The sequence below is a fragment of the Hippopotamus amphibius genome, chromosome 1 (genome assembly GCF_030028045.1).
Source record: "Hippopotamus amphibius kiboko isolate mHipAmp2 chromosome 1, mHipAmp2.hap2, whole genome shotgun sequence".
In the NCBI taxonomy this organism is placed as follows: Eukaryota; Metazoa; Chordata; class Mammalia; order Artiodactyla; family Hippopotamidae; genus Hippopotamus; species Hippopotamus amphibius.
In genome coordinates, this window is record NC_080186.1 from 89,568,667 (window position 1) to 89,595,703 (window position 27,037).

General features: G+C 34.9%; 1 protein-coding gene across 1 annotated transcript in view; it reads right to left on the minus strand.

Moving 5' to 3' along the window:
* The window catches only part of OLFM3 (olfactomedin 3), a 194,836-nt gene extending 170,609 nt beyond the window's left edge, over positions 1-24,227 (minus strand). The window contains exon 1 of the mRNA XM_057746499.1: positions 23,729-24,227. Coding sequence (XP_057602482.1) covers positions 23,729-23,797 — 69 coding nt within the window. The 5' untranslated portion in view covers positions 23,798-24,227. The remainder of the gene's footprint in view (positions 1-23,728) is intronic.
* Between the last annotated feature and the right edge of the window lie 2,810 nt (positions 24,228-27,037).

Consider the following 27,037-nt stretch of genomic DNA (forward strand, 5'->3'; position numbering starts at 1 on the left):
TAAGTAGGAACAGTACAGTGAGGTAGAGTATATTACAGTATACCTCCCTAGCTCATGGACAGCCTGGTTTTACATATTGGTGTAATCAAACAACCTTACCTGAATTATTTGCTCTCAAAAGTGCTTTCAATAAAAATTAGGTAATAGTAAACTAGAAATTTTACTTTCTGGAAATCTCAATGGTAGTTATACAGACTGTGTGTATTAACAATTGTGCTAAGGGTAGAAATTAACATTCTTTATTAAAATGGGAGAGTCAGAGGAATTTGTAATTAAATAATATTACTTTGGGTTTTCAATCAAACTTGTTCTCATTCTCAACATTTTCACTGGAACATTTAGGAAAAGTTTTCTGATGATTCAGTAACCAATTTTATTTTATTCTGACATCTTTATTTTGGTTAAATAACTCATACTTCATTTGGCATCTTTGATTAATCTTTGAGTTCTTTGATATATTTGCTTTTGCTAAAGAGCTGGACCACAATCAACTGAAATTTAGATCCATTTGTATTTTCCTTGAGCACTTACTGTGATTCTGGATAAATACCAAATAGGGCATGAGTACAAAAAGAATGTTAAAAATTGGAACAAACTAAAATCACAGCATCTGGGGGACCTGAATTGAACATGTGCTTAGCAAAGATTTGTTGAATTGAAATACATCTCAGAATTAGAAGGGACTTTAAGGGTCATTTGTTAATCCAGTTCTATCCTACTTTATGCGAAAGATTTTTTATACCAACAAGCAATGTTCAAGAGATCACAGACGATCTGTAAGTGCGTAAAGATAAAACATATAACATTGCCTCCTTCCACCCCTCTTTTGTAAATGCTTATGGCAAGTCATTGTTTTCTTTGTTTTGTTTTTTTGTTTTTGTTTTTTTTGGCTGCATCGGGTGTTCATTGCTGCACATGGGCTTTTGTCTAATTAAGGTGAGTGGGGCTACTCTCATTGTGGTGCGCAGGCTGCTCATTGTGGTGGCTTCTCTTGTTGAGGAGCACAGGCTCTAGGCACATGGGATTCAGTTGTTGCAGCATGCAGGCTCAGCAGTTGTGGCTCGCAGGCTCTAGTGGGCAGGCCTAGCAGTTGTGGCACAGGGGCTTAGTTGCTCCATGGCATGTGGGATCGTCCCAGACTAGGGATGGAACCTGTGTCCCTTGCATTGGCAGGTGGATTCGTAACCACTGAACCACCAGGGAAGTCCTGGTTGTTATTTTTAAAGATAATTCTGCTCTTGATTTATTCTTAAAACATAGCATTTTCTGTTTTGAAGAATATTGCTTTCTCTTTTCTCTTTTGATTCCTTAAATATAAACACTTCCACACCACTGTTTCAAAAGATAATCTAAACTTTATGAGTATAGGGGCAGGGGCAAGGGCAGATAGTTTCTGAAAGAATATGTATTTTTTGTTTTCATAAGATATACTGGGAATAATGTAAAATTGGATAAGAGAAACTGAATAAGTAGTGTCAGGTAACACATTTAGCACATTTAGTTAAGAAGTAGGACAGACATATAGCACAAGCGATATTTTTTGAACACTGATTTACTGAAAAATAAGCTGCTGCTTATTTAGCACTTACTAAATGCCACGCCGTGGACTTGGTGCTTCAAAAGTTATCTTATTTAATCCTCATGTAGTCCCATGAAGGAGGTATTATTTTCCCCACTGTATTACTGAGAAATGTATGATTTAGAGAGAAGTAATATGCTTCAAGCAAGACAAGCAATTTATTTACAATTTCAATCAGTAAACATTATTTTTTTGCAATTTCCTGTTATTTGGACCATATAATACTTGTGACGGATTAAAGTTGACATTTTATTATTTTAAAGGCGATAAAAGGAAGAAGAGAAGTAACAAAGGAAGGAAATAAGCGTTTTTTTAAATGTAAATGGAATTTTGATGGGAAGTTTAAATCATTCCTGTTTATTCAGTCGATAGGATACTTTGAAAATCATTTCCTCTATTTTTGTAATGCGTTCTAAAGATATCTATTAGGGAAGATTCAAGTAAAATTTGTAGGACTAACTTAGATTATTATATGATTTGGAAATAATCAAGCTGCATTTATAAATATTTTGTAATTCATGCTGTTCACTTACTTCCATAATTAGTGTAATTAGTTTCGATTGTTGAGGGTTTACTCTAGTAGTTACCAGATGAAACTTTTCCTCTTTCACACACGAATACACATGCACACATACACAGGCACATGCTTTAATTTTCCATTTCCCATTTCTTAGTTCAACATCGTTACATTACCTTACACGTTGTTTTTACTTTACTGTAATGTCATCCAATAGCAAAGGAAATGAGAAGAATGTCATATAGATCTTTTTTCTTTTTTTTTTTTGGCTTTAGTCACATAAAACTAAACAGTTTTCTTCTTTTATGTTTGTTGGATAATTAGAAAGACATTGTGTAATTGATTGAGCCATATGTGAGCCATGTCTCCATAAGCACATGCTAGAGCAGAAGTAAATTGCTAAATATAACAAACTATAAATTTCTTTCCATTAATATAGTACATTGAAATAAGACTTTATTTTGGTTTCAGGATTTATGGAAGAAACAAAAGTGAACCCAAATTTTCTGTGTGTTTGAGGCTGAAATAATATGTTCTCTTGGATATAGGAAAATTGCTGTTTAGAACTGATAGCCCATATCAGTCAGTGATACAACTTTCTTTTATTGCTTTAAAAATGTTCCAAGGTAATTTTCAAGATAGAGTTTTGACCCATTACAGTTAAAATATATAACCATGCTTGCTGTTAGCTCTACCATTCTTTCCTGGTTATAGCATATCAACTTCTAAGACTTAATGGATGAGTTTTGCCTCAAGTATGATGTGACATCTGAGATAAATCTGGCCCAGAGTGAGGTGGGGATGGAAGTGATACTTCTTTCTACTTTCTACTGTAAGCTTTGTTGAATGCCCTCCAACTAGTTTATGGCTTTGCACATTTTCCATGTCTGGAGATATTTGAACTTGCTGAATCTTTTCATAAAGTCAGTGAAAAAATAACTAGTTCCTGGGGAAAACTCAGACTTGTCTTTGAATGTACATGAGGGATTCATTATTGATTTAATGCAGACAGCAACATGTGAGAAGCTCACAATCAATCAACAGTGACGTTCCCTCATGTCTACTTACTTCCCTGAAAATTTCTTTCACCTTTTTACTTTTATTGAAATCTCAGGTTTCCTTCTGAGTACACGGCTGCTTCTAAAGTAATCTCAAGCCCTTTGCCACACTCCTCTATCGCTATGTCTGGCAGTGGAAAAGCCCTCTTTGCTCCTAATTGCAATTTTCAGGACGTTCTTTTTGTCTCTCTACCAATAACTTATTCTCACTTTCAGCTGATGACCATGCTTTCTATTTCACTGAGAAGATAAAAACAATTACAAAAGAGCTTCCACGTGCTTGCACTTCCTTATCTAAACTACCAACAGCTTTTGTACATGTATACTTTGTCTTTCCACTTGGTCCCGTAGAATTCTCTGTGTTCCTATTTAAAACCAGCCTCTCATAGATTATTCCAATCAGCGTTATAACGTGGTGCTATTTCTCTAATTTTAGACAACAAAAACAAACATGTCTGACGCCATACCCTTCTCTAGGTATACCCAATTTCTCTTTCTCTTCGTAACAAAACTCTGAGGAAGTCTTGTTTGTATCTGTTGTCTCAAATTGCTCTTCTTCCATACTTTATTGAGTCCATTAGGATGAGGATTTTTCCACCATCTGTCTACTGAAACCACTTATCAGTGCCATCAGTGATTTCCATTTCTAAAGACTATGAATGATTCTCAATTTTCATATTATTTGGCCCATATGAAGCATATGCTAATTTAGTAATTTAATAAATCTTTCTCCTTGAGGCATTTTCTTCACATTGTTTTCCGGACAATAGCTTCTAGTTTTCTTCCTATCTCATGGACTACTTCTCAGTGTATATTACTGGTTGTCCCTCAGTTTTTTAGCTCTAAATATTTGAGGCTTAGTGGTCTGGCTACTTCTCCTGGTGACCCCATCCAGTTTTACCAGCTCAAATATGGTCTAGATTGATGATTCCCAAAATGAATCAGCCCATTATATTATTAGTCCATTATATTCCCCAAATTATATTCAGTACAGACCTCTCCACTGGACTCCAGCTCTACTTAGATGTCTGATAGACATTTCGAACTTAATAATGTCCAAAATCAAACTACTGATCTCCTCTCCCAGTGTTTTCTTGCATCTCAGGAGACATATTTCTTTTCAGTGGCTTAACTTAAGCCAAAAACCTTTCATAACCAATTTCTAGTATATTCATACATTCTATTAGCCACCATCAACATTAATTTTTTATACCACCTTGTCTCTCTGCTTTTCCCCTTAACACTAGAAGTAAATTGTTCACACAGCAGCCAAAGTGATCCTTTAAAGACAAATACATTTCATGCCCATCTTATACTCAAAACCCACTAGAATCTTCCCATCCCATTCAGAATCCATTAAGCCACTTAGAGGGATCCACATGATCAGGCCTCATTTTCTGTTAGTCTTCTACTTGTTCAGTTCCCTTGTTCACGTCTCCTTGCCCTTTCCCAAGATTGCCGTGTATGCTCTTGCTTTTCTGAATGTGTACTTAAAATTTTCTTTGCTTGGAATTTTCTTCTCCCAGATATCTGTATAGCTTGCTCCCTCACCTTCTTCATGTTTTGCTCAAGTATCACATTTACTGTGGAACCTGTTCTGTTTGTCACTACCCTACAACATGCCACTGCCTGTTACTCTTCTTTGTTTTGTTTTTCTTCCACATAATGTATTACTTTGTGACATGTATTTGCTTACTTATTATTTTTTATTAGACTGTAGTTTTACGAGGGCAGAGCTTTTGTGTTACTGGTCACTTCTATACCTTTAGATTCCAGGTAGTGCTGCATACATGGCAGACATTCTAAAAATACATTGAAAATCTTTCACAAGTCCTTAGTGATGCACATGTCATGCAGTTAGTGATTAGTTCCAGACTTCCATAGCAGGCTTACCTTAGTCATTTTGTTACCTTTGTTGCAAAATGGCAACCCATTTTACATGATTTGAACTTTGGGGCTTCAATTTTAACATTATGATGGGGTTTTATTGTATTTTTGGAGTTAGAAGAAAAGATGAACGAAATTAAGTGAAAGGGGAAGGAAGAAGGGAGGGGGAAAAAGAGGGAAAAGCAAAAACAAGGAAGACAAAAGAAAGAAATTCCTTTTAGTCTAAGATGAATAAACTTTGAAATCATGAAAAAAGAAAACAGTAGAATCTGAAATCGGTGTTCAACTTGACTAAAAGTTTGAGGTAATGCTAAATTGCAGGCCAGTTTAAGCCAAAATCATCTAGTAACCAGGTGAAAATATAATACATCATTTATTTAGGGGAAACTATCCTGACAACAGACTTGTGACCAAAGCATTTACAATAATTTTAATAATTGAGTAATAATTTTCATGCATGATGGTGGTGATGTAATCCATGCTTCAAAGAATCTTCAGTCATAGGGGAAGCTGAGACGAAGTGAGAGAGTAGCATAGACATGTATATACTACCAACTGTAAAATAGCCAATGGGAAGTTGCTGTATAACAAAGGGAGTTCAACTCGAGGATGGATGATGCCTTAGAGGACTGGGACGGGGAGGGTGGGGGGGAGTAGAGGGAGGGAGGGAATACGGGGATATGTGTATAAAAACAGATGATTGAACTTGGTGTACCCCCCAAAAAATAATAAATAAATAAAAAGAAAAAAAAAAAAGAATCTTCAGTCATGACTTTCATGGGAGCCTAATCAGCATTATATGGACAAGGCAAGGAGAGATAATCAAATAAAATTACAGAGATCTTGGGGTAAGATATGTGTTGGGAATCTCAGTAATTTCTGTTCTGATAATTAAAATAGGTAGATGGTTATAAAACTAGCTAGGTAGATAGAAATGAGATGAGATTAATATAATACAGAGACACTTAGATATAGAGCTGTAGAGATTTTTTTAAATTTTACTACTGTGATGATTAATTTTAGGTAGCAACTTGACTAGGCCATGGGGTGTACCCATATTTCATCAAACATTACTTTGGGTGTGCCTGTGAGGGTGTTTCTGGATGGCACTAACAATTGAATTGGTAAACTGAGTAAAGCAGATTGCTCTCCCCGATGTAGGTGGACCTTGTCCAATCAGTTGAAGTCTTAAATAGAACAAAAAGGCTGAGTAAAAGAGAATTCCTTCTGCCTAACTGCCTTTGAGCCAGGACATCATTTTTTTTCCTGCCTTTGGACTTGAATTAAAACATTGGCTCCTTCTGCATCTTGAGTCTGTAGTCTTATTGACTAGAACTACACCATCAGCTCTCCTGGGTCTGCAGCTTGTTGACTGCAGATTATGGAGGGAATTATCAACCTCCATAATCATATGAGTCAATTCTTTATAATAAATCTGTTTACATATGATGTATAATGTATTATATACATATATATTATATATATACACATATATGTTTGTGTATACACACATATATCCTATTGGTTTTGTTTCTCTGGAGGACTCTAGTATAAGTACATTTTATTTATTTATTTTTGGGTTAAGGTAATTAGAGTCCAGAAATATTTAAAAATCTGGTCGAGTACTAGACCCTTTAGGTAATCATTTTTCTAAGAATTTAATGCCACCAATAGCTCTGTTTTTTATCTGCATCAGCTTCTCTTATTTCCCATATGATTAGCAGCAAAAGGATTGTCACATAAAAACTCTCTTTAGTCTCACGTGCTCTTTTACATCTCTGTGACTTCATACAGGATGTTGTCTTTTTTCCCTCATTATCCAGCTGATCTTCCTTTAAGCATCACCTTCCTTAGGAAAATTTCTCTTGTGTCCTAGTCTACTGTAGGTGTTCATTCTCTATGCCCTACTTGCATCCCATGAAAGTCTCTGTTATAGGACATATTACAGTACTACAATTATTAGTATACCTAGATGAGTTCTCCAGTAGAAAATATTAAGAACTTTTTGAGAATAGTAACTATACTTTTTTAAAACTTCTTTTATTTCCAACTCCTAGAATAGTGTCATGTATGAGTATTTGTTGAAAAAATTATTACAATATGAATGCCAGTGAACTACTTTATGACGTGATATTTAAGATCATTGAGAATCATTTGTTTCTGGACTAATTATTTTCTCATATTACAGATTTTCTTAAAGCTAAAAACAAATCTCAATTATTTAAAACTAAATAAGCAATTTCAACAACAGTGTTTTCTCTACTGCATATAAAAAGGGTGGATCCTGCTTATATTATGTGGAATGTCACTAAGCAGTCATCATGTTTGACTGTGCCTTCACTTGTTAACGTGCATTGGTTCTCTAAACAAAATTGCTTTCAAAATCAGCACTGAAGATATGCCTTTAGTAGATCAAATTTGACTGATGAAAAAGAAGGAGCTGTCATCATCATTTTACTGAATCATTGGTAGCCAATATGTATTTTCACTGTAGATTACAAATCCAGTACAGAGAATCTGGAATCAGATGCTTTTAAAAAGCCCTATGCTTGCAAAGACATGAAATGAAAACTACTTAATTCTTAGATTGAGGGTGATTTTACCTAACAACAACAACAAACATCACTTTGTGTTTTGTAAATATCAACTAGGGGACACAGTAACCTATCATGTAATTCAGTTAGGGTTCTGTATATCTAATTAGTCTTCTTTAATAAGCAATTTTTCATTTCTATACTATCTTACTTTATAATTTTTAAATCTCACTGTAATTTCATATCTATGGTCTCTCTAATCTTAATATTCACAAGCACAGACTATAGCATTAGTTGGCTGACTGTATATTTTATATTTACATATTAATTATTATCATCTAGACTAATATATTAGTTTCCTGTTGATACTACAACAAATTACCATAAACAGAGATTTTAAACACAAATTTATTATCCTGTGGTTCTGGAGGTCAGAAGTCTGAAATAAATCTTATGAGGTTAAAATCAAAATGTCAACCAGGCTGTATTCCTTTATGGAAGCTCTAGAAAAAAATCCATTTTCTTGACTTTTCAGTTTCTAGAAGTGGCTTGCATTCCTTGGTTTTGGCCTCTTCCTCCATCTTTAACATGCTTCTCTCTCATCTCTGCTTCTGTCATCTTCTGTTCTTTTTCTAACTCTGAGTATCCATCTTTCCTCTTATAAGGGCTTTTTTGATAAAAAAAAAAATTATGTTTTTTAAAAAAATTTTTTATATTGGAGTATAGTTGATTAACAATATTGTGTTAGTTTCAGGTGTTCAGCAAAGTGAATTCAGTTATACATATACATGTATCTATTCTTTTTCAAATTCTTTTCCCTTTTAGGTTATTACAGATTATTGAGCAGAGTTCCTGGTACTATAGAGTAGGTCCTTGTTAATTATCTATTTTGAATATAGTAGTGTGTATATGTCAATCCCAAACTCCCAATTTATCCCTCTCCCCCACCTTTCCCCTTTGGTAACCATAAGTTTTTTTCTAAGTCTGTGAGTCTGTTTCTGTTTTGTAAATAATTTCATGTGTCATATTTTAGACTCCCCATATAAGCAATATCATATGATATTTGTCTTTCTCTGTCTGACTTACTTCACTTAGTATGGTGGTATCTAGATCCATTCATGTTGCTGCAAATGACATTATTTCATTCTTTTTAATGGCTGAGTAATAGTCTATTGTAAGTATACTACATCTTCTTTATCCAGTCCTCTCTTGATGGACATTTAGATTGCTTCCATGTCTTGGCTACTGTAAACAGCACTGCAATGAGCATTGGAATTGCATGTATCCTTTTGAACCATGGTTTTCTCCAGATATATGCCCAGGAGTAGGATTGCTGGATCATGTGGTGGCTCTATTTTTAGTTTTTTAAGGAGCCTCCATAGTGTTCTCCATAGTGGCTGCACCAATTTACATTCCCAGCAAGAGTATAGGAGGGTCACCTTTCCTTCACACCCTCTTCAGTATTTATTGTTTGTAGATGATGGCCATTCTGACTGGTGTGAAGTGATACTTCATTGTAGTTTTGGTTTGCATTTTTCTAATACTTAGCAATGTTGAGCATCTTTTCATGTATCTCTTGGCCATCTGTATGTCTTCTTTGGAGAAATGTCTTTTTAGATCTTCTGCCCATTTTCTGATTGGGCTTTTTTTTTTTTTTTTAATTGAGCTTCATGAGCTGTTTGTAAATTGTGGAGATTAATCCCTTTTCAGTTGCTTCATTTGCAAATATTTTCTCCTATTCTTAGGGTTGTCTTTTCGTTTTGTTTATGGTTTCCTTTGCTGTGCAAAAAAGGACCTTTTTGATTACATGATCCCATCAGGAGATCCAGGATAATCTTCCCATCTCAAGATATTTTTTTTTAATTTAAAAATTTTTTTTATGTGGACCATTTTTAAAGTCTTTATTGAATTTGTTACAATATTGCTTCTGTTTTATGTTTTGTTTTTTTGGCCACGAGGCATGTGGGATCTTAGCTCCCCAACCAGGGATTGAACCTGCCCCCAGTATTGGAAGGCGAAGTCTTAACCACTGGACCACCAGGGAAGTCCCTCAGCATTTTAATTTAGTCAGATCTACAAATTTCTTTTGACTGTGTAAGGTAACATATTCACAAGTTCTGCAGATTAGGATATGAACATCTTTGGGAGGACAAAGATTCTGTCTACAACAGTCCATATACTTTTGTTTTCTTACTGTATTTAGCCACATAAAGAATTGTAACTCAGTATTAAAAAGTATCATTGGAAGTCATAACTCAATAAAAAAAAGCTTTCTAATTATTATTTTTGATTAAAAGTAGCCTCATTACTTGAATATTATCCTACTCCCAATATTAGAAACATATAGACATAAGCAAGCTAACCATCCATCAGTTATGTTCTAGAGATTTTTGTCTTTATGCAGAATTAAAATAGATGGCCTTTATATTTCTGGTAACTCTGAGTCTCTTTAGTTTTAACTATTGTTAGATAAAGACAGTAGGAACACAATGTCATTCACTCATTGATTTTTCACTAAATCTTCAAAAGCTAAATGAAACGGAAAGATACAAAATAAATGTAAAGTGTGCTGTAATTCTTGGGATATGAAATGAGCTTATATGTTTTCACATTTATTTTTCTGAATTGTTACAGTTTTCTCAATGACATAACTTTGATTTTCAGCAGTAAAGTGGAAGAAGCCTAGATTGTATCCTTAATTTTAACAATCTAAGAGTCTGTGAGCAGAAGGAAGAAGGATGAAAGGGTGATGAACTACTTTTAGAAGAGATGAATGTACCCCATTTTTGGATGGCCTACCACTACAAAAGAGCATTTGGTTCAGCATCCTTATTTTTAACATGAGGAAATGGAAACCAAAAAAGTTTAGTGAATTGCCCAAATCCATATAACTAGAGAGTTGCAGAGTTTATATTAGGTGTGAAATTTTCTAACTCCTAATTTAGTACTCTGTTCCCACCAGTATGAACTTTCTAATTTCCTAATCATTATATAATTTGCTCTGAATTTAATATGGTTTTTCTCTTCCTTTATCTTCATTTTATATGTTAAATTAATAATAATTAGGTTGAATCCCTTGAGAGGTATATTTTCTGAAAGAAATTACTATGTACAAATGGATAAAATGAAGTATGTTTCTATTGTATTTCTATCTGAAGGGTTTAGATGCATATAAAAGAAAAAGAATTTAAGAATTCTTTCATGCCTTTTTCTTTCTTCTGTTTCTTCTTACCAAGAGATATTAGAGATTAGTTGAACTAAGCTAGAGACCCTATTCTAAACAGTTAGTAATAGAAGGGCAGCCAGATCTCAGATTAATGAATGCAGTCATTGTGTAGGGGTGTGTATGTGTATGTGTGTGTGTATGTGTGTGGTGTCAATAGGGGCAATAAACCTCACTTGAACTGCTTAAATAAGCATAGGCAAATATATTGTATACATTATCTGTAAAAGCTGCATCCCTGATGTGTAAATAAATTCTTACTTCCCCTCAACTCTTCTTTTTCTTTTAACTATATTTAAATGTGTTCACCTCTGTGCTGGATGTAAGCTCATTTATAATTTCATCACTTCTTAAAATCCATTTTTATTTTAGGACAAATATTTAGATTTGGAGTCTTTTCTTGCTTTGACTGACAGGGAAGTCATGATGATTTGGCACCAGTGGGGCCACCACTAGTAAATATTGACTCCTTCAACTCACTTGATTTCATACTCTCAAGTATCTTACGCCCTGTTTTGAGTCACTATGTATTACAATAACTATCTCTTTGTCATGAGCTTCATAGCTCTCTGTACATTTCCTCTGACTTATCCCTAGAATCTTTTAAGGTATATGACAATCAGACTAGAGTCATTTTATTCCCTGACTTTGTCTAGCACTCAGCTTACTGTAAAGAGAAGAATATATCTGTAGCAAAATATAAATAAAAAAAATAAGTATAGTAAAAAGTCTTAAGTGTGTCTTGAGTTGGATGATATTTCAGTTTGTTTAGTACTATAATAATATGCACTAAGATGTAGTCATCATGCCACAAAACACATGTAGGTGTGGAAATACTCACCCGATTAACAATTCCTTCAGCAGCCATAAACATAGATCATTCCCAGAAGTGATGGCATCTTTTGTAAGGCAACACTTCACCAGTGCCACTGAATCAGCATTTCCAATACTGATCTCTATTTGAAGAAAACCTGCCTTTTGGAACCGGTCCCTTTAGTAATGCTATTTAAATCATCATGGGATAATGCTTCTTAATCACCTTCAATTTAATTGGAAAAACGAAAAGGATCGTCTATTCATGTCCTCCCTAGGGGGTTATTTGGAAAACAATTTTATTACTGATATTTATTTTCAGAGCATTTTAACCCACAAAGTTAATTATAAAAATTTTTCTGATTATATTTAATACACATAAATCTAATTCTCCTGTTTGCTTTTAATCATTTAACGTTATTCTCTTTGGAGATGTTGTGCTCATATAGTAATGTAGTACAAATATGGAGCCAATATACTTCTCTTCCTATTGTGCTATTATAAGAATATATAGTAAGATAATTTCAATGGAATATTTTAAATCCTTAAAAAAAACTCAGTCCCTAAAAGGTGGAGAAATATAGATAATATACTAATTTATCCAATATGGTAAGACATTACATAAGATAAAGGTAGTCAAAACAATAAGCACATATTAACAAAATGCTTAAACTCATAAACTTATGCAAATAAAATGGACACATACAGCAAGGAATAAGAGAGTATGCTAACTTTGCCAACAAGCATCATGAAACACAGCAAGTGATTCATAAGAGTATTGAGTTTGTAGCATCCCAGAAAGTTACCAAAAGTCAAAATTAGCACTAAGGATGGTGAGGCAGGACAGGAAATTAATCAAAAATTTAAAAAGACATCATCTTTTAGCATTCTTCAAGGTAAATAATCTGATATGAGTTCCAAACTCTTAAAAACAAGGTTCTTAAAATTCCCTACCCCTAAAATACTGTCTGATGAGAGCATGGACCAAAAACACGGATTATATCCATGAGTCATTTAACCTAGAATTTTAAGATTTTTTTCTTCATCTGTTCATTTGTTCATTCAAGACATGTTGAAAATGTATCTAAATAGGCACTGAGCTAGTTGATAGATAGGAAAGGATAAGATCATGACCAAGACACAGAGCCTGCTCTCGGCTACATCATACTTTAGCAGGGGAGACGTGATATAGTAAATACCCAGTTTTTTAAAAAAGAAACTGGTAAGTATGATGAGTGGTTGAAAATAGAGTGTTTTACAAATCTGGGAGGGGAAGAAATCCAGTTCAGTCTGTGTTCATTGAACATTCTCTGTCAGACACAGTGCCAGTGGCTGTAGATGTAAAGATAAATAAAACATGATTCTTTTCTTATAGGAGTTCTTAGTTTATTAGGATTATCTCCTCCTAGGGTACAGGGAGTGTCAGGAAAGGATTTACGGAAGAAGTAACATTTGAGTTGCATCTTAAAATATAGGTAAATTTTTGACATATGGAGAAGAAGGAAAGAACTTTCCAGGAAGAGGCAGAAGCAGTGAACACAGCAGCATCTGTGATACTTTTTTCTGAATTTATTTTTATTCTTCGGAAGGCTTGGTATGAGAATGACAAAAGGCATAGCTTTGTGATATATGCTTTACAACACCTTGTTTTTAAAGCACAAAAGTTAAGTGTTTTTAGAAAACTATATTGTTTTGACAATACTTTTGAGTATTTTTTTCAACACCATTTAAACTACTGGTACTTTTGATAGAGTTAGTCTTATTTTGTCTCTGTATCTTGGATCTCCCATTCCCCAAAATGGCTTGCAACCTCTTGAATAAGTAACAAGTGAGTTAAACCTCACTATAATGTGGTGTGCAGGTATTTTTGAAATAGTATATTTCTTAAATATTAGTTGTTAATGGGTAGGGTCTATCCTAGATATTATTAAATTGCTCTCATCTCTTTTTACTTTTCATATGAAAGAATCAATTTTTGAATTACTCAGTTGGACTTGCATTTGGATGAATAACATCAGGAGAAATGTTAGTGTGTCTAATGTCAGGTCTTTTCAAGGATTTTATAAAAGTCTCAATTGAGAAAAGCAGGGAGACCAGTATAAACAGAGGGACTGAAAAAGCAATCCAAGAGAAAAGAGCAAAGAAATTGTATTGATAGAAGTGGTAATTTCTCCATTGCTGCTATTATCTGAATGTTTGTTTCCCCCCAGATTTATATGTTGATATCCTAATGCCCAAGGTGATGGTATAAGGAGGGTGGGGCCTTTGGGAGGTGATTATGTTATGAGAGTGGAGCCCTCAAGTCTCACAAAATTTATGATCTTATAAGCTATACTCTATAAAAAAATCTGCTAATTTTTAATGATTGATCAAATATTATTAAACAGAATAACTTAGTCTGTTTGTAGTACTATAACAAAATACTCCAGACTGGGTGGCTTATAAGCAGATACTTAGTTCTCATAATTCTGAGGGTTGGAAGTTCAAGATCAAGGTACTAGCATGGTCAGGTGAGCTTCTTCTTCCAGGTCGTAGACTATGCTATGGTCTATATGTTTATGTCCCCCTACCCCTTCCCACAAGTCATATGTTGAAACCCAATCCCAAGGTGGTGATATTAAGATTAGGTTTCAACATATGACTTGTGGGAAGGGGTCGGGGGCAAACATACACCATAGTATAGAGTCATTATAGAGTTTAACAAAGAAGTTTTATGACCATGTAGATTTTTTGTTCCAGTTCTGCAAAAAATGCCATTGATAATTTAATAGGGATTGCATTGAACCTGTAGAGTGCCTTGGGTAGTATAGTCATTTTGACAATACTGATTCTTCCAATCCAAGAACATGGTATATCTTTCCATCTGTTTGTGTCATCTTTGGTTTCTTTCATCAGCGTCTTATCATTTTAAGAGTATAGGTCTTTTGCCTCCTTAGGTAGGTATTTCCTAGGTATTTTATTCTTTTTGATGTGATGGTAAATGAGATTGTTTCCTTAATTTCTCTTTCTGATCTTTCATTGTTAGTGTATAGAAATGCAAGAGATTTCTCTGTATTAATTTTGTATCCTGCAACTTTACTGAATTCATTGATGAGCTCTAATAGTTTTCTGGTAGCATCTTTAGGATTTTCTGTGTATAGTATCATATTTGTATGGAAACAAAGAAGACCATGAATAGCCAAAGCAATCCTGAGAAAGACAAACAGAACTGGAAGAATCAGGCTCCCTGACTTCAGACTATACATAAAACTACAGTAATCAAAAAAGTATGCTACTGGCACAAAGACTTATAGATCAATAGAACAGGATACAAAGCCCAGAAATAGGGACTTCCCTGGTGGTCTGGTGGTAAAGAATCTGCCTTCCAATGCAGTGGATGCAGGTTAGATTCGTGGTTGGGGAATTAAGATACTACATGCTGCAGGGCAATAAGCCCACACACCACAACTACTGAGCCCACAGCCTCAACTAGAAAGCGTGTGGAGAGATAGGATCAAGATGGCAGAGTAGGAGGACATGCGCTCACTCTCTTTTGCAAGAGCACCAGAATTACAGCTAACTGCTGAACAATCATCGACAGAAAGACACTGGAACTCACCAAAAAAGACACCCCACATCCAGAGACAAAGGAGAAGCTGCAATGAGAGGGTAGGAGGGGTGCAATCGCATTAAAATCAAATCCCATATATGCTGGGTGGGTGACTCACAAACTGGAGAACAGTTATACTGCAGAAGTCCACCCACTAAAGTGATGGTTCTGAGCCCCACGTCAGGCTTCCTAACCTGGGAGTCCAGCACGGGAGGAGGAATCCCCAGAGAATCAGACTTTGAAAGCCAGCGGAATTTAATTTCAGGGCCTTCACAGGACTGGGGGAAACAGAGACTCCACTCTTGGAGGGCACACAAAAAAGTGTGCTCACCGGAACCCAGGGGAAGGAGCAGTGACCCCATAGGAGACTGAACTAGACCTACTTGCTGGTGTTGGAGGGTTGCCTGTAGAGGTGGGGGGCAGCTGTGGCTCACCAAGGAGACAGGGACACTGGCAGCAAGGGTTCTGGGAAGTGCTCATTGGCGTGAGCCCTCCCAGAGTCCACCATTAGCCCCACCAAAGAGCCTGTAAGCTCCAGTGCTAGGTGACCTCAGACCAAACAGCCAGCAAGGTGGGAACACAGCCCCACCCATTGGCAGACAAGCAGATTAAAGTCTTACTGAGCTCCACCCACCCAGCCCAACCCACCATCAGTCCCTCCCATCAGGAAGCATGCCCGAGCCTCCTAGATAGCTTCCTCCACAAGAGGGCAGACAGCAGTATCAAGCAGCATCAGCAGTATTTCATCTTGTGGAACTGAAAACCACAGCCACAGAAAGATGGAGAAAATGAAAAAGCAGAGGGCTTTGTACCAGATGAAGGGACAGGATAAAACCCCCAAAAAACAACTAAATGAAGAGGAGATAGGCACCCTTCCAGAAAAAGAATTCAGAATAATGATGGTGAAGATGACCCAGGACTTTGAAAAAAGACAGGATGCAAAGATTGAAAGGTTTACCAAAGACCTAGAGGAATTAAAGAGCAAACAAACATAGATATGCAACACAATAACTGAAATGAAAAATACACTAGAAGGAACCAATAGCAGATTAACTGAGGCAGAAGGGCGAATAAGTGACCTGGAAGACAGAATGGTGATAATCAACTGCTGCGGAAAAAAATAAAGAAAAACGAATGAAAAGAACTGAAGACAGCCTAAGAGACCTCTGGGACAATGTTAAACACACCAACATTCGCATTATAGGGGTCCCAGAAGGAGAAAAGAGAGAGAAAGGACCTGAGAAAGTATTGGAAGAGATTATAGTTGAAAACTTCCCTAACATGGGAAAGGAAATAGCTACTCAAGTCCAGGAAGCACAGAGTCCCAGGCAGGATAAACCCAAGGAGAAACACGTCAAGACATATAGTAGTCAAATTGACAAAAATTAAAGATGGAGAAAAGTTATTAAAAGCAACAAGGGAAAAACGACAAATAACATACAAGGGAACTCCTATAAGGGTGACAGCTGATTTCTCAGCAGAAACTCTGCAAGCCAGAAGGGAGTGGCATGATATATTTCAAGTAATGAAAGGGAAGAACCTACAACCAAGAATACTCTACCCAGCAAGGATCTCATTCAGAGTCGGCGGAGAAACCCAAAGCTTTACAGACAAGCAACAGCTAAGAGAATTCAGCACCACCAAACCCGCCCTACAACAAATGCCAAAGGAACTTCTCTAAGTGGGAAACATAAGAGAAGAAAAGGACCTACAAAAACAACAACGAAACAATTAAGAAAATGGTACTAGGGACATACATATCGATAATTACCTTGAATGTAAATGGACTAAATGCACCACCCAGAAGACACAGACTGGCTGAATGAATACAAAAACAAGACCCATATATATGCTGTCTATGAGAGGCCCACTTCAGACCTAGGGACACATACAGACTGAAAGTGAGGGGATGGAAAAAGATATTCCATGCAAATGAAAATCAAAAGAAAGCTAGAGTTGCAGTACTCATATCAGATAAAATAGACTTTCAAATTAAAAATGTTACAAGAGACAAGAAAGGACATTACGTAAAGATCAAAGGATCCATCCAAGAAGAAGAGATAACAATTATAAATATATATGCACCCAATACAGGAGCACCTCAATACATAAGGCAAATGCCAACAACTATGAAAGAGGAAATGCAAGGCAGAAGTAGAGACACAGATGATGAGAACAAACACATGGACACCAGGTGGGGAAAGTGGGGAGGGTTGGGGGGGAATGAATTGGGAGATTGGCATACCAAATTGTACACTCTAAATATATGCTGTTTATTGTCTGTTAACTCTGTCTTAATAAAAGTTCTTAAAAGAAAAAAAAAAAAAGAAAGCGTGTGTGCCAAAACTACAGAGCCTACATGTTCTGGAGCCCGCCTGCCAGAACTAGAGAGGGAAAACCCATGTGCCACAACTAGAAAGGAGCCCGTGCACCACAACTAGAGAGTAGCGCATGTGTAACAGTGAACAACCTGTTCGCCACAATAAAGATCCTGTGTGCCGCCACTAAGACCCGACACAGCCAAAAATAAAAAATAAATAAGTAAAGCCCAGAAATAAACTTCTGTGCCTATGATCAATTAATCTATGACAAAGGAGGCAGGATATACGGTGGAGAAAAGAGTCTCTCCAGTAAGTGGTGCTGGGAAAACTGGACAGCTACATGTGAAAGAATGTACATTCTCTAACACCATACACAAAAATAAATTCAAAATGGATTAAAGACCTAAATGTAAGACCAGATACTATAAAACTCTTAGAGGAAAACATAGGCAGAACACTCTTTGACATAAGATCTTTTTGGATCTACCTCCTAGGGTAATGAAAATAAAAACAAAAATAAACAAATGGGGTCTAATTAAACTTAAGAGCTTTTCCACAGCAAAGGAAACCATAAACAAAACCAAAAGACAATCCAAAGAATGAGAGAAAATATTTGCAAACTAAGTGACTGAAAAGGGATTAATCTCTAAAATTTATCAACAGCTCATGTATCTCAATATCAAAAAAATAAAGAACCCAATCAAAAAAATGGGCAGAAGACCTAAATAGACATTTCTCCAAAGAAGACATACAGGTGACTAAGAAGCACATGAAGAGATGCTCAACATTGCTAAGTATTAGAGAAATGAAAGTCAAAACTACAATCAGGTATTACCTCACATTAGTCAGAATGGCCATCATCAAAAAGTCTACAAACAATAAATGATGAAGAGAATGTGGAGAAAAGGGAACCCTCCTGCACTGTTGCTGGGAATGTAAATTGGTACAGCCACTGTGGGGAACAGTATGGAGGTTCCTTAAAAAGCTAAAAACAGAACTACCGTATGACCCAGCAATCCCACTCCTGAGCATATATCCAGAGAAAAGTATAATTCAAAAAGATATATGCGCCCCAATGTTCATTGCAGCCCTATTTACAATAACCAAGACATGGAAGCAACCTAAATGTCCATTGAGAGACAAATGGATAAAGAAGATGTGGTACATATACACAATGGAATATTACTCAGCCATTAAAAAGAATGAAATAATGCCATTTGCAGCAACATGGAGCAACCTAGAGGTTGTTATACGAAGTGAAGTAAGTCAGACAGAGAAAGACAAATATCGTATGATATCACTTATATGTGAAATCTAAGAAGATACAAATTTGAACTTATTTACAAAACAGGAATACAACATTGTAAATCAGCTATACTCCAGTATAAAATTAAAAAGAGCATGTAGGTTCCTCATTTTACAGGTGAGAGCACTGAGGTCACAGCTTCCCCAAAGTTATATATATGTGTGTGTATATATTATAAAATATGTATAGTAAACACAAGTATTTATTATATATAGTCATTATATATATATATATATAATGGGGTAAAATGAGAATAGGAAAATCATTGTGTATATATATATAATGACTATATATATATATAAAACACACATATATACATATCAGTGGCAAAGTAGGGATGAAAAATGAGGGACTTTGTCTGAATCCTGACCCCTTTGTTTCTCACTCTTGTTCTGCTTTCCCTCCCAACAGAGAATAGATCATCACAGCAGTCATTTTCTAAAGAGAATTGTTGCAAAATTACAAGGAATAAGAATTTTAAAAGAAATATAAAGGAGAGCAGTACCATTTTAACCTTTTCAGATTGCCAAGAGAAAGATTAAGAAAGAATATTTACACTCTAAACTAAATATTTAATTGGATTAAGAAGGATGGTAAAATGAGAGTAGGAAAGTCATTTGTTCTTTCAGAACGTAGATGGGCTGTGTTGAACTTTTCACTTTTTACTATGTCAGGGTTTATTGGTGTGTAATTACAGGCCCTTGCCAGACGCCATTGATCCATATTTTCTGTTCTAATTTGAGTTGATTCTGTTGTATAGAGGATGTCCTTGGCATACAGGGAAATACAGGAGAAGATAGGTTTTTAAGGCGAATTTTAAAGCAAATTGATACTGACCTCATTTTATTTCTCTTGCTGTTTTTGCTTTATCAATTTCATTAAAAGTTATAAGAACAGGAACTTTAACTAGATTTATGTACTAAAGCCACCTCTAGCCAATTTAGCTCTTTGATAATTTTGTTTAGCAATACCAAAACACAAAGGCAGTTATATATGTTATGTTATGAAGCATATAACAATATAATTTTTGAAATTCTCTTACTTCCCGTCATGTTAACATGGCTTAAAGCACCTATCTTATATAAGGCTAGAGTTCTAATTGACCTAGTTGTTTTGGACAGAAAAAACAGTTTGGTGTTGAAGATTATTGCTGAATCATTCTTTCATTTTGTGTCTGTAGTGTCAGCAAGTACCATGGTGACAAGTTCTTTAATATATTTCTAGATAAGGAGACAGTGAGTGCTTTCACAGTCTAAGCATGCTAAGGCATTTTGCAGTATATTTATCACACAAGTATGACTGCTTAAAAGTACAACAGTCACTGCAGTGTATGGCTATGCCCACGTCACCTCTTTTTAACTGTTCCCCAAGTATCTGACTCCAGTGTAAATGTTCTGTTTGAAATCTGCACAGTCACATTTATACCTTCTTTCTTTATAATTCAGCATTTCAGAGCAGAGAAATTCATGGTTCTGATTCAGGGGATTACTGTTTGTTATAATGTTCAAATAATGGTCTGCTAAAAATCTTCTTGTAAAAGGAAAAGAGGTTCACTCTCTTACTATCAAGGTCATTACTAACTCTGTGTCTTTAAAAGCACAGAGATGCCATCTAGCAGCTACCCTCAGGAATTTTCTACACCAAAATAGTCCTTTCTCTATAAAACCGAGCAATAATTGAATTTTTACAAGCTTTTGGTTTTTCTTAATTTGCTTATTGAGTGAATGATGATTTGGAGTATTGCCTGTAGTTCAGATACTCTATTACAAATGAAATTAATTAATATTTCTTAAAATAGGGAAAGTGATATACCCATGAGTTTTTCTAAATGAAACTGGAAAGTTGTTAATAACATTAAGAAAACATAATTCTCATGATTTTCTTGAGAGGAAAATTGATAATCTGTCTATATAAAAATACCTTCCTTTACTGAAAGAAAATACTGATGTTACCAATTTTCTGGTATATTAAATGAGAGAAAAGGAAGTAAGTGCATGCTGAAAGTAAGTTCATCCTGTGAATATAAATGTTTGGGCATTTTTTTTTTAATTGAAAAATAAAATTGACTTTCAAGTAATTTATCTTACCATAAGATGGCGATACCTAAGCACTTTATAAAATGCCATATATGATCTGTAAGTTTCAATCTCAGGAAGAATGATCATAAACATAAATTTTATGTAGTCTTTCATGAAATGGATTTGGTACTGTTGTTAGCCTTTCTGTTTCAGATAAATTAATATATAATAAGCATGCTTTAAAATTTACATCTCCAATATTTGATATATGTGACAATCCTATACCTAAAAAAGTCTTTTCAATTTTAATAGCTCTCTTGTTTTGCCAGTTTGTATCCATGTATGATTTATGTGTAGTATAAATATAAAATGTGATAATATAGAATACTTAAGTGAATTTATTTAAAAATATGATTTTGAAATGTCAGTCCTAACATGTTAGTATATAAAAAAAATTAGCTGTTTAGAATTTTTGTATATTTTTCATCACTTAATTATTACTTATTTGTCCACAAACTGTGCTGTTGTGTGCTACTGTATTATTGGAATTTAATTTCAATTTCATCAAACATTATTTGCATTGTGGATATTAATTTTATTACCTAAAGCCTTAAGTAGTTAGTAAAAAAATAAAAGTTGAGAGAATTTCTATTTCATAACCTAATTGACAATCATTTTGAGAATTCATTGGTGCCATTTGTGATTTTGGGGAGGGGAGAGATGATATAGTTTGGTGATTCCCAATAGTTTGATAAAACATAACAAATGTAGTTTTTATTTACTTTTTTAAAACAAAATTTGTCTACTAATCCAAGGACTTTTTACAACATTAAAATCACTTGGTATAAACATTTTAATATTCCCTATATTGTCATATGTAGTAGAACAAATACCATCTGCCGTTCTTTGCATACTGTATTGCAGTATCTAGAAGCTGAAAAGGACAGTTTGAAAAGTTAACGTATGCCTTTCCTCTCCTGGATTTCTCAGCTCAGTTGTACCAAACAGCCAAAATTAAGTCTGAAGAAAAGTTTTCTGTTGTTGAATACATGGAAATAAACTTATCAATACTAGAAAAAAGATCACACTAACTAAAAATGGGTTATTTATTTGGAGGATTTATCTCATTTATCAGAAGCTCTTCTTTGTTTATATATTTTTAATTTGGGAAAGAATAGGGTACAAAAGTGAAGATAATTATTCATTAAAGTTATCAGAAAAATTAAATGATACATGCAGTTGTTAGTAAAGCTCTTCATTTCTGAATTCCTTTTAAAGAATGATAAAACTCACTTTAAGTCAGGTGATTTTTAAATATGTAATAATTCAGTAATTAGCTTTGCTTTTTAAAAATATTTTACCAAGGATATTCCAAATGAGATACATAATAGAACATATTCAAAGTTGTAAGGAACATAATATAATGAGTGGCAATGGAATGTGTTACTATAGATCCAGAGAAAAACATGAGAAAAAAATTTAAAAATATGAAAGTAGAATCAACACTTTGTACCTAGATGTAAAATGCTTTAAAGTTACACCATAGTGTATAGAATATCCCATTAAGATCATTGAGACAACATTCACATATTGTGTGAAAATTTCAGAGTGACACTATCAGCACAACCATAGCTTTAAAAGAAAATATTTTATTTTCATCAGGTTTCTTTAAATATGAAAAGTGCACAGAAATAATTATAAATGTGTATGACATGATTCTAAGTTTTCACTATATACTATATTAGGCCTAGAAATATTTAGTCAACCACAGTATTAGGCTATGCTTGGTTACATCTTAGATCTATTCAATTATGAAAAGAAACAATTTCTCTACACAGTTATTTTAAAATAGCTTTACATTACTCCAGAATACAACTTTAAATGGTTTTATAACATGACATTATTTTTCTGTGTCAAATTGCTCTTGACCAGTTAAATAAGTAGAATAATTTTTGAAATTGTGTTTCCTTTCTCTTTTTACTAGATGCCTTCTATCTTATTCCAGATAATAATGCTTTTCTTAGAGTGCTGAAGCTCTCAATTATCTCACTTTATCCTCAAGACTTTTCTCATACACTGCTGAAAATATTTCTCCATATTTTCTGACTTTTTAATCAAAAGAGGTTAGCATTCACTTTAATTGCCACTTCTGGATAATTTTCAGAGTTCAACAGCTATGAGACAACTCATCCTTCTTATTGCCCTCCTTAGTTTGAAAGGATTTTCACTTCCTGTTTCTTAACACTGGTAATCAGAACTTCCTCAGTGCTCCCTGATATCCTTAATGAAAAGAAAGAAACAAATAAACACAAGCCCCTTTCACCAGTGTCTCTCAGCCATGGCAGAGAGTACATAGAGCTCTGCTGCTCTGCCGTGTGTGTTACAAGCAGCATCCCAAATGTTTTGGACACAAACCGCAGCACGTCTGCGATGGGAGTATTATTGACCACGATCAGCTGGAAAACGCTTTTCTACTTTCGACAAAGAAACGGTTCGTCATCTCCTAATACGATTACAAACTGCATTGTTTTAACTGCTAACTCCTTTGCATTACCCGTCTGACTTCAGAAGAGAACGTTAAGCACTTGGATACCAAATAAGCAAAATTCTCCTGAGAGCCGCATTGCCCGCTGCCCGTACACATTATATTCGCTCCGGGTCCCTCCCCCCTCTCTCTAAGACTCTACCTCGAGGAGCTATTCCTCGGGTAGTTCACCTTGTTATTTTCCAAGCAGTGAGGATACGGCAGGCACCGCAAGATAGCTGGAAGAGCTGTCTTTTTTTGGTTTATTTATTTATTTTTTGCGGAATTAAATGCATTTTTAGTTCGTCTGTTACATATTGCACATTTATTTCAAGCAAGAGTTAAAATATTGCCCATACCTTGGAAGGGTCTAATCCAGCAAGCAAAGACAGCAGCAGGAGATTGAGTAGGTTGGACGTCGCCGGCATTCTGATCTGGGTTTTTGCCCCCTCTTTACTCTCTTTTATGTAGCCACTCCACTCTCAATGCAGAGACCTTTCCTTCGTCAGTTGCACTTTCTGCCTGCCAGTCAGAGCTGAGTGGAGGCAGAGGCGGCGGCAGGAGCAGTAGCAGTAGCAGCAGCAGCGATAGCAGTAGCGGCAGCAGCGGCAGCCGCCCTGGGGGGCGATCATTCCGCAGGCATTCTCAGAGCTGGGAGTCTGCGAGCGCTGGGGGTGGGTTGAGCTGCGGTGGGCGCTGACCGAGGTGCTGAAGCGCCTCCAAGCCGCGCTCCCCAGTTTACCTTCTCTCCCGTGGCTATCTAGCCAGCCCACCTCAAAAGTTTTGACCCAAGAAAAAGACGAAGGGAGTAACTGCTGAGAGAGGTGTAGAGACCTGGACAACGGATATGACATCACTACAGCTCCTGGGGGCTTGGGGAGATATTTTGTGGGAATTTGTTAACCAAACAAGGATTGACTCGTGCTCCAGTTCAGGATTTGCTGGCATCTTGATCTGCAGAGAAGTAAAGAGTCAGCTAGATATTGGATTATGAAACAAGTAGTGCCTGGAATCGTCTGCTGTCATTGACAGAGGACTTGATATTGTATTTAGTGCTTTAAAGAAAGTTTGCAATGCGGACTGTCAACGTGTATTTTCTGTTCAAGGCACAGTCTGTACCTGTTATATATGCATATGTGCATTGTCATTTATAACTAGCCTATTGAAATAATCTATTTGGTTAGATATTCATATGTTTTTATCTATCTAAGGCTTTTGGTCATCTGAAAATACTGCACATAAATAAGTGAAGAGGCTTTCTTTTTTTTTCTTTTTCTTGTAAATGGGATATTCCACTAGTGACTCCACACAGCTGAAATCTCTCCTTCTCATACACAGCCATGCTGAGAAGTACAGTTTCCCTTCAACCTGACTTCTGTTTATGCCTGAGGTAGAATTCAGTGATGGATGGACAGTGGGATGGGAAAAGCATTATTTCTGAGCTTGCAAATACTTGTTTTCTAGAGCTCAAGAAAAGAGGCAGAGCCTCACAAGAACAAAGAAAGACTAAATGACAAACTAACTCTCATACAACCTGCATCATTTAACTATACTCAAGAAACTTCATTTTTTTGTAGCTGGAAAAAGGAAGTGTTTTCCATAAGATAAAAAAGATGGGGACAAGTTGGCAACCACCCTCTCATACAGTTTTTGTCTTCAATACAACTTGAGTGATGTCTTCTGTTTTTTCTAGAAATTATATTTCCTAAGAGTTACAGTATGTGAACTAGAGATATGGGCATTTCTTCTACATTAAAAAGAGGATACATTGTTTGAGATGTCAGACACATACTGTATATAAAATTTCTAATCTTTTACTGAAAATTGTACATGTATATATAAATATATATATTTTAAATTCATGAAATCTCAATTAGGATTCAGATACTTTTGAAAGTTATAATCCCCAAGGATTTGCATCATATTGCATCTGTTTTTATCCTGATATTATGCATACGTGTGCATGTGTGTATAATTACTTGAGGACTTTTTTCCTATAAAACATGAATAACAAGAAAAATAAATCTGAAAATTTCTTTTGAAGAGATGGATCATGCATAAAAAAGAGATTGCAGAATAAGAGAAAGAAGGTGGAATTATTTGAGGGTTTTTAGTTTAATGTTAACCCTAGCAATCATAACCACAGTTTGAAATTTCTGTTATTTCCTAGCAGAAACAGAAAACAGAACTTTCCTATTGAGGTAATAGATAAAACTGCAGAGTTACGTGTGACACTCTAGAGCATGTTTGAGGCTAACTCTGTCTCTTTTTACATTTGTTTCTCTATCAAGGGTAAATCAGCATAGAGTATTTTTCAATGATTCATACATAAAAATTGATGGAAATTTTATTCTGCACCCATTCTCAAACCTGTCAAATCATTGCACAGTTTGAAAATGAGTTTATAGAGGTACAGTGTCTGGGTGGTTATAATAGTGCACTTTTATTACCTGTACTTAATACATGATTGTTTGACTATTTGTTTTTACATATGCTTTTCTCTCTTCTCAGAAGGTCTTCTACAATCTTTTCCCATCTCCACCACTCAGCAGGCAGTGCAGCATACTTATTTGAGTACAGGAAGCTGTATTTAACAGATGCACAAAATATGAAAACATAATCATATGAATTTTATTGCCTCAAGATCAACTGGTATTCTTCTAATGACATTAATATTTTTTCTGGGAATAAAAATTATTCTGATCTCATACATGTATGGCCCAATATTAATCATTGGACCAAAACTCCTACATAAGCACATTTTTTTTCCCTTTAACTCTCCATTTTCCTATATTTCATACTGCTGGAAGATCATTTATAACAAGCAGTTAAGAAAACAAATTCTACAAAAATGTAATACAAGATGATAATACTTAAAGATCTGAAGTAAGCAATGGATGGTAATTATGTTACAGATAAAAACAGATGATTTTAGCATACAGAAAACATACTTGCTGTAAGAGAAGCTTATTCATTTGTAGAGAACACTCAAGTTTAGTAATAAACCAGAAACTATTGAACATGCCACTGAAAAGCAAAAGCTATAGCTAAACATAAATTCAACAATACCCTACTACTTCTTTTGTCTCTTTTAAAAATAAAATAAAATACATAATTTTTCTTAAACATAATTTTCTTGTTTTTGTTCAGTCATTTGTTTTGTAGTAAAGCTTTCTTATAATACATTTCCATAAAATTAATTTGATAATATTCTAGCCCACATCATATCTTATCTGTACATAGCAATCCCTCCTTTTAGAAAGTTCATGAAACTCTCTGTATCTTGTGTCCTACATTAGATATTCAAAAGAATTTTATTATAGAAAGGAAATCGTGTAACTTTTGTTTTCAGTTACTTCAGATTGGTTACTGTAACAAATTGGTAACTGGAACTTAGGAAAAATGATAAAGTGTGATGTTTAGCAGTGATTTAGAAATATTGCATTTTTCAATACATGCATGAGAAAAAATTTGATATTTATGTATCTAATTAAAGTTGATCTTGCATATCTATAGTGGGTATAAAATTGCTTTGAAATTTATAAAGTGCTACAAAAATTTTTAACCTGTACTATGTACAGAGGCATACATAAAAATAAGTTTATATGAAGTTGTACATATATCCCAGTATTACAAAAGTAAGTTCTTAATAATATAATGGATTATAT